This window comes from Helianthus annuus, chromosome 14 (genome assembly GCF_002127325.2).
Source record: "Helianthus annuus cultivar XRQ/B chromosome 14, HanXRQr2.0-SUNRISE, whole genome shotgun sequence".
Taxonomy (NCBI): domain Eukaryota; kingdom Viridiplantae; phylum Streptophyta; class Magnoliopsida; order Asterales; family Asteraceae; genus Helianthus; species Helianthus annuus.
This window is the reverse complement of record NC_035446.2, coordinates 171,581,877-171,591,409: the sequence shown is the minus strand read 5'-3', so window position 1 is coordinate 171,591,409 and position 9,533 is coordinate 171,581,877. Positions and strand designations below refer to the sequence as shown.

Sequence of the window (9,533 nt, the reverse complement as noted above, 5' to 3'; positions counted from 1 at the left end):
TACCGGTATTTATTAAATTGATTTTGCTTATGTTAGTTAATTTTTTCTCTAAAAAATTAAGTACGTAGTTGTGTTTATTTTTTTCTCATGACATTCCTGTATAATTTTGTTAAAAAATGAAGTTATATTCAAAATAGAGTATTAAGTTTTGTAAAAAATGAAGTTGTATTCAAAATAGAGTATTTAGTTGGTATCGTTTTACGGTACGATGATAAACTGAACCAATTCTAATGGTTTGACTTTGTAAACAACATGTTTCATTTTCAAATTACATTTGTTTTACATTATCATTTTCTATGTTTCACCGCAACGCGCGACGACCACAAACCTATTATATATTATGTATTATTTGCGAAAAATATGAATAGTGATTTTAATTTATGAAAAAACATGAATAGTTATTTTAAATTTACAATAATATATAGTTGTTTTAAATATCTTTTACTTAAATATTGTAATAATTTATTATTGTATTTACTTTTACTTTCTACAATATTTTTATTTTTTTTTCCTTTTTTAAATCTATATTTCCTTTATCATTTATTTTATATTTTGAATGATTTTTGTCTTTTATTAAATCATATTTTCTTTATTAATTAATTTACATTTCTTTAATAGCTTACATTAATTAGTTTTTTCTCTACAAACTTAAGTACATAGTTTTTTAATTTTTTTCTCGCGACATTTCGGTATGAGTTTTGTTAAAAATGAAATTGTATTCAAAATAGAATATTTAGTTGGTATCGTTTTACGGAACGATGATAAACTGAACCAGTTCTGACAGCTTAACTTACTAAACAAATGCTTCATTTTCAAACTTTTCAAATAACATTGTTTTACATTATAATTTGCTCTGTTTCGTTGCAACACACGACATCGACAAACTTATTTTCAACACCTACAATCCCAAGTGTCGGCACCGACAGGGAATAGGTGTGCCCCTTTATTGGGCAAAATGGGCGGCAAACAAATAGTGCCAGGAAGCTGCCTGGCACTCCCCTATTGGCCCAACAAATTTACGATTTTATCCCGCTTTAAAATTACGATTTTGCCATTAGTTCAAAATTATGTTTTTGCCCACACTTAAAAATAAATTTACGCTTTCGCTCCTAGCTAAATATTTCAATTTTGCCTTGGTTCAAAATTACGATGTTGCCCCTTTCAATTTACAGTTTTGCCATTAGTTTTTTCCCTTAAATTTACGATTTCCCCCTCAGTTCAAAATTATGTTTTTATTTTTTTCCTACCAAATTTATAGTAGTCTTTTCTAATTAATTGAGAATTATTCGGTCATCGCCCCGCAACGCGGACGGGGGCATCAACTAGTTATATGTTATTGGTAAAGGGCCATGAATAGTACATGGCCCTTCACATTTTTAATTTTTTTTTTAAATTATGGTTTTTATTTTTTTATTTTAGTTCTATTTCCTTCATATTTAATTTTTCTTTTTTTTCAAATCATTTTTTCCTTTTTTAAACCATATCACTTTTATCATTTAATTTTATATTTATTTAATAAGCTAAGCTCGTTAACTTTTTTAATATAGTTCTTTTTTTTTATCTCGACCTTTCAGTATAAATGGAATTGTAAAATGGTACAATAATAAACTGAATCGATTATGACGGTTTAACTTTCAAACAACATTCATTTTAAAATAATGTTTGTTTTACATTATCATTTGTTTCGTTTTGCCGCGACGGACGACTTCAACAAGCCTAGTTTTGCTAAAAGCTAAATTCATTTACGCATTAATATCAAAACTTGCATATGTGATGTAAAAGTCAATCCTTTGAAATGAAAATAAAAACTCTCATACAACATAAAAGTATAAAACAACTAGCCAGATTTAAAGTTGGAAAATAAAAATCTATAGAGCCCAAGTACAAATGACACAACAGCGGATGCCCGAACCGACTCTAAGCAATGGTGTATAAACCCGACACTAACCCTACACCCTACACCCTAAATCCTAATCCTGGATTCAGCCACTCACATACCCTCCTCATTGAGTGGATCAACCAACATTTTTAATCCCCGAACTGTCTCTGCCACCAATCTGTTCAATGTGTTGATATTTTCCACTGTGATGTTTGAGATAACTTGATTTCGTAGCAACCTATGGAACCCCACAGTCACCATGGATCCACTTTCACCACTTTCCCCATGGTAAGGGACTATACTAAACCCTATTGGCAAGAGACCCACTCGCGACGAATCTCCCCCCTGCATCACTAGAGCTACGGTGGGGGTATCCACAATTGCGTAAACAATGAGTGATCCAGTCGTATCACTCGAAGCCTCTTGCAATACCATAAGCGGTTGATACACTCCAGCCTGTAGTGTCTATACATGCAAAAGTTTGAACAAACATAAGCATTTCATTATAGCATTATATATAATAGTTAAGACTAACTAGACAGTAACTTTGTAAACTCACATTCGAATCTAGAATCGAGACGCAGTTAAAGTTGGCTTCATCTTGGCTCAAAGGGAAACTATACATGTCCCGGGTAGCAATCGTATGGCATAACACGTCCCACACGCTCCTCAAATCTTTTATCAACATCATTTCAAACAAGTGTCGATGATTTGCTGCTATCCATACCGAATGGGTGGCACTCATGACTACTCCTGATACTCCCTGAAAATCATTGTACATGCGCGCCATGATCCTTGGTCTTCCTGGTACATTCGCAACCAAATTCCATCGTTCCCAGCCAGTCAAACAAACAGTAGCACAGAACATACGCCTCATGCGCTGTGCTAGACTTCGTAAGCATCGTGTTGTACTTTCAAACAGGTTGGGAGCTATGCATTTACATTGCCCCAAAAGTGCACTAACCCATCTTTGTGCACCAAAGCCCACACCTGATCTAATTAACCCACGATAGTTTTCGTGGATCAGTTGTTCGTCGTATTCTGTATGTTCAATCCACGTAACCTACACATGTTCATTACAAGTTAAATCATAGTTAGACATAACTATGCAATACAAATGACTATACCTTTGTGAACCCATTTGGCATAGATTGTAGAATACAACCAGATGGACACCTTCTTGTTAACCGTCTGTCCGTTCCAAAATCAACGGAGTAATCAACCACAACCCATAGCCCCTCTGCATGTTTGTTGACGTATCGAATAAAATTTAGGACTCGAACCGGCATGAAGGAAGAAATGACTTGAATTTCAGCTTTCATCTGCATAAAATTTTGATCTTTAAGCATTTGCTTATTTCAATAACATTGAGGGCATAAATGTAAAAAAAAATGCATGGAGGTTTTAAAGTTAGGGTCACTCTTAATGGGACCAATTTTTTTATTTATCCGCTAGTAGCTTTTGTTACGAGTGAGATTTTAATGGGTACATTTATTTATTTGTTTTGAGGGGATAAAACAAGGCTTACAAGCAGTAGAGCACCATTTCTTGAACCTCTAGCGCCATTAGAAATCACTTTCGTAGTACACCTTCCGATCATTCCCCCAAACATGTCTCGCCATCGATCCTGTAAATAATTAATATACAAAATCATGTTGTGTTAGTTTTCATATAAGTTAAAGAAAACTTTGTTTAATCTTCTAACAAAGACTTAAGGAATAGTTACCGCATTGAATAATGCTTCTACAAAGTCTGAAGTAGCCATGGGTATGACCCCTTTAGCCCGTGAAGCCTCGGATACAAATCCATGTGGTTTCGGGCCAAGACAAGGCGGAAAAGCCCATTCATATAATTTAAAATCAAGTGTTTCTCCTTGGCCGTGGGTGCTTTTATTCCAAAGTGGATCATTGAGCGCGCCAAGCTTAAAGAGCTCATCCATTGCATATGGTGCTAGCTTAAGATAACTTTTGGTTTGAATGGCCATGTCTATGCCCATTCGGGTCTCGTTTAGCCCATAAGATTGATTATATTGAATAGTCATGGCACGAATCTTCTCTTTCAATCGCGCATTCTCGATACAGATTTTGTGTTCAAAAATGGATTTGTGTGGGTTCTTTAGAAATTCTTTCATTGCCAAATTCTGAAGCCTGAGTTCTTCATTTTGTTGCTTCAGAATCTCATTTTCATGGCGCTCTTGCTCTTGTTGTGCAACTACTTCTTCATTGGCCCTTATAAATTGTAATAAAACAAAAAAAAATAATGTTATTTATAATTTTTTTGGAAAGTAAAATAATACTATGAATAAATTTTATAAAAAGGAGTTGTGGTTTTGAAGATATCATAACGAAGTAAGTAATAAACTAAAAAAACTTTTTCTTAATGGAATCAATAAAATACAGCAAAATGTGATCGTTATTACGTTTTTGGCCCCTGTGGTTATATCAGTTTTACTATATTAGCCCAAAATAAGAATTTTTAACAGATATGCCCCTATGGTCCCTATATCTGACCATTTTGGCCCTTGAGTCTAACTAAACCCATTAACCTAGTTAATTATTTGTCACATGTAACTCACATGATGGGCATATTTGTAAATTCACCTCCCACACATATTAAATTATCTTTAATATATATTAAAAATATCTTTAATTATTGTTTTTGATTTGTTTAAGAGGAGCCAACAGGGGATTATTGTTTAGGAGATACACATGTAACTCATCTTCTTCTCTCTCACAAAATAAATCCACTCATTTTCTTCTCTCTACTCTATCTTCTTCCACCACCGCCACCAACCACCATCATATCCCCCACCAACCGCCACCGCCACAACCCCTCACACGCCACCACACACAGCTCCCCACAACCCCACGCGCAATAGCCACAACCCCCACATCTAAATATGAAGTCGATGCAGATCTGTTAACGAATCTGAATGTGCAATGATTAGAATCGGATTTGGGGGTGTATGGTGGTGGTTTAACGAATCTGAATAACCCAGATTTGTTAATGTTTGATTCGAATCGGACTTGGTGGTTTCATTCGAACACAAACACTGATCTGGTTTTGAAGTGTTCTTGAAGATGATGATTGTTCTTGAAGATTAGGGTTTGAAGATGATGATGTGCAGATGATGGGTTCTTGTTCTTGAATTTAGGTTTTGGTTTTTTTTTATTTGTTCATGTTCTATGTTCATGAAGATCTGAAACTGGTCTGTTGATTTAATTATTGTTTTTTTTTATTTGTTCAAGTTCATGAAAATCTGAAACTGATGAGAAACTTTTGGTTTTTTTTTTTCTGAATTGTATTTTGAGTTGAAGATATTGTTTTAGATTGATGTGAAATTATGAATGTCAGTTGTGGATTTGTGTTTGAAGATAAAAGTGGTTTTGAAGATCTGGGTTCTTTGATTGTTTAATTTCTTCGATTGTTGCTGAGTTCTGAATCGGTAGGTTTCAATTGCAGTTCTGGGTTTGAAGATGAAAGTGGGTTTGAAGATATGGGTTTGAAGTTCTGGGTTTGAAAGTGCTTTGAAGATGAAAGTGGGTTTGAAGTTCTGGGTTTGTTCAAGAAAGAGATGCAGATGATGATGATTTGTTCAAGATTTAGGTTTTATTTATAAAGTCATAAAAGGGGAGAGGAAATTACAATTTTACCCATCATGTGCAACCCATGTGACCAAGAAATTAACCAGAGTTGGGGTTTGGTTAGACTCAGGGGCCAAAATGGTTAGATATAGGGACCATGGGGGCAGATCTGTTAAAAATTCTTATTTTGGGCCAATATAGTAAAACTGATATAACCACAGGGGCTAAAAACGTAATTTACTCTTTCTTTTATTTTTAAATTTATTAATTTTTTTAACTTTATTAATGATGTTGTGTTAATATCTCTTAAATGCGTTCAAAGTAATTTATGACCAGTTGTTATTGTATGGTCAAATTTAAAGTTGCAACTCTTATCGGAGATCTATTTATGGTGATGATGAGGTTAAAAACATGAAAATAAAGCATTGATTAGATCTCCAAAAACATATATAGTTTTGGGTTTTCTAATATAGACTCAAGCAAGGGCGGACCTATATGGGTGAGAAGGGTTGCCCGAGATATCCCTCAACTTTCTTGGCGAAGTGTAGTTTTCGTTTTTATTATCGTTTTATTTATAGGGGATACACCTGAGCAAATACTAGGATACCTCTGAATGTAAATGAAGATATAATGAAATGAAATAATATATTCCAATGAAAATGAAAATTCTCAGCTGACGGAAAGTTGCAGCGGCGGCAGAGATAAAATTTTGTAGAAGATGAAGTTATATATTAATTAATAATAAATAATAATCGTATTGGAATTGTAAAAGGAAGCACGTGTTGCAAAAGCAAAAAGTAAACATCTTGTCAACAGTCAACTTTTAGTCTTTTACTTAATGTTTACGAAAAATTACAACTTTTGTCCTTTATCTTTATAACACTTTTCAGGTAGTGTCGTTTTTAACGAATGTTGACAGGCGGTGCCCTTTACTAGGTATTTTGTTGCAAGTTTAGTCCTTTACACCCAACCCAGTTAAAAAACCCTGTTAATTGTTGACAGGCGGTATCCTTTACTAGGCATTTTGTTGCAAGTTTAGTCCTTTACCTTGATATTTTGTTGCAAGTTTAGTCCTTTACACCCAACAATTAACAGGGTTTTTTAACTGGGTTGGGTGTAAAGGATCAAAATTGCAACAAAATACCTAGTAAAAGACACCGCCTGAAAAGTGATATAAAGATAAAAGACAAAACTTGTAATTTTTTCTAATGTTTAAACATTTATTTTATTGTTTTGATACTTTTTTTCTTAACATTTTATTAACTATTATTTAAATTATTTTTTTCTTTCTTAAAATTCGGAAACATACAACAATTCACAAATTTCTATTCTATTAATTATTTTACATTTTTTTATTTTATTACTTGTATAATCTAGTATAACAATTTATAACTTAACTTTAGTTGAGTTACATATTTTTATTTTATTACTTGTAGTATAGTATTTAATTTTGAGTTACATATTTTTATTTTATTACTTGTATTGTATAGTATTTAGTTAATTTATTATTTATTAAATTGTTAATTTATTTTATTTGGAGCTTACTATTTGTAACATTCTTTTTATTCGTTGTTATTTGTTAATTTCTTTTATTTTATTTGGAGTTTACTACTTATATCAACCTTTTTATTCGTTATTTTTTAAACATGTAAATGATTAGATAACATTTTTCGTCGTGTAAAAATGGTTTTTTTTTCAAAATTATTTAGTAATAAGAAACCACATACTAACAAATTTACTAAATTAAAATTTGTGATGAATTATTAGTACATATCAGAAATACAAAACCTTATGCTAGGACCTAACATGAACCGAGTCGAAAAGTTTTATGTCCGCTTGTATGAAATTGTAGCAATTAAAAACCAGTGACTCCATACAAATAAAATACTGGATCCGTCACCGAGTGTACGTTAAAAAAATGGTTTTCCGTTTTATGAATGTACGGCAAAAAAAATAGGGATACCCCTGAATTTTTATTCTAGTTCCGCCACTAGACTCAAGTTTAATTCTCACTTGTGTTGTATTGGGGTGGATATAGGCAATGAAGGATTTGGACTAGGCCTTGTGTGAGGTTGTCAGTTCGATTACCGTGCACAACTGGGTTTTCGTCCCACTGTGTGTTACGCCAGAGAGTTCTGCTCTTGTGGTGGCACAACGACTGTCATGTGGCAGCTGGTGGTATGGTTTCCCGGGGGAACGCCCAAAAAAGCCAAACTTTGAAGCCAGTGTGGGTCCGGTTAAGCCAACATAGTCTGACCAAAGTGGGGCAATACGGGGCTCTCCGATCTAGAGAGTATGATAACCTTATACATAAAGTGCACCGTTCAAAAATATATATATAATATACGTTTTGCACATTTAGATAGGTTGTAATCGAGCCAAGTCGAGCCGAGCCAGGTTGATCTCGAGTTTAAACGAGTTGGCTCGGCTTGACTCGTTTATTTAATCGAGCTGAAAAGTCGAGCTCGACTTGTAAAATGTTCGAGCTAGCTCGAGACAAATCAAGGCGGCTCGTTAATTTTTTTATTTTTTTCTTATTATTTTTTTGCGAATATTGATAACATAAAAAAATTAATATCATTTTTCTAACATTTTAAAGACCTAAAGGCATACTGCATTAAAAGTATTATATGTATAGTTTTTGTTTATTTTTTAGTGGAGAGTTCAAATGAGAAGTAATTTTTTGTAAGAATAAAAAAAAAAGAAATTTCCACCAATAAGAATCCTTCATTTTACTTTATTTAATTTAATTTTTGTATTTAATATTAGTATAAGGGTATATTAGTAAACTTAGATATATCTTTAATTGGTAGTCTTCCTTTTTAATAGCTAACTACATTAAATTTGTAACTTATTTTAAAAAAAAGTATATTTTTTCAAAGAAGAAAAAAATTAATTTAAAGTGTGGGATGAATTACGATGTGTGTAGGATGAATTACGAGCTGTGTAAGATAAATTTCAATATGTGTAGGATAAATTTCAAAACGTGTAGGATAAATTTTGATGTGTGTAGGCAAAAATTTTAGTGTGTAGAATGATAGTGTTTATGACTAATTAATTAGTTAAAGATAACAATAAATGAAATGAGAGAAAAACTATTTAATGTTTTGCAATTGTACCCTTTGTTATTTTTCTTCTCAATTTAATTTTCTTCTCAAATGAACCACCCCTATTTTTTTATATTTTTATATGTTATTGATTAACTAAATTTAAAATGCTAACACTTCAATCCCTCTCACATATTTTTTATTTTAACACATTTAAATTAAGTTAATTTTATAAAATAAAATAATTCGAGTCGGCTCGCAAATTCATGAGCTGAGCCGACTAATTTACAACTGAGCTTTTTTCAAGTTTTTTTCAAGCGAGCTTCAAACAAACCGTGAGTTAATCTATTAATCAGCAAAGAAATTCAAGGTAACTTTGATATGTTACTAACAATGAATCAAAACCAAAATGTTAATCTATTAATCAGTGAACAATATACATATAGAATTATATGGGAAGAAGAGATTGATAACCTGATTGGGAAATTATCTGGAGTACCCGATCGTGAATTACCGCATTTGCTTAAGGAACCCATTGTTGGATGATTGTGTTTGTTAGAAGAAAAAAGAACTTAGTAAAAGATGGTGGAATGTTATGGAATGGGCGACGGCGAAAGGAACGTTGTTGTTAGGGTAACGAGTTGTGCGAAAAGAAAAAATAACTCGGTTAAAATTGGAGGAATGTTATGGAATAGTCGGCGACGAAATGCACTTTGCTTTTAGGGTAAGGAGACTCGGTATTTAATATTGTCATTGATATTAATATATAGAGAGGGTTATTATCTTCTGTGTGCGCGGTATATTGTAGTGTATTAAATGCTTAGATATCATAGTTTTATTCGGTATGATTTGATTAAAATATCTAGAGAGAAAAATTACATTATAAATCGTATAGCGTATTTTTTATATAAATTGTTCTATTTTACAGATTTGATCCTAAGAATGAGAATTACAAAAAAAAAACAAATATAAAAGAGTAAAATGCCCGGGTAGTCTCTGTGGTTTTGTAAAATAACACCTATA

At 32.5% G+C, this 9,533-nt stretch overlaps 1 protein-coding gene across 1 annotated transcript; it reads right to left on the bottom strand.

The window, feature by feature from the left end:
- Positions 1–1,990: 1,990 nt before the first annotated feature.
- LOC110907891 (homeobox-leucine zipper protein ROC4) lies at positions 1,991–9,046 on the bottom strand. The gene is made up of 6 exons (XM_022152810.1): positions 8,985–9,046; positions 3,606–4,107; positions 3,408–3,506; positions 3,007–3,201; positions 2,439–2,942; positions 1,991–2,344 (listed from the first exon to the last, which is right to left on the bottom strand). The coding sequence occupies exons 1-6, from the start codon at positions 9,044–9,046 to the stop codon at positions 1,991–1,993; spliced, it is 1,716 nt and encodes a 571-aa protein (XP_022008502.1).
- Between the last annotated feature and the right edge of the window lie 487 nt (positions 9,047–9,533).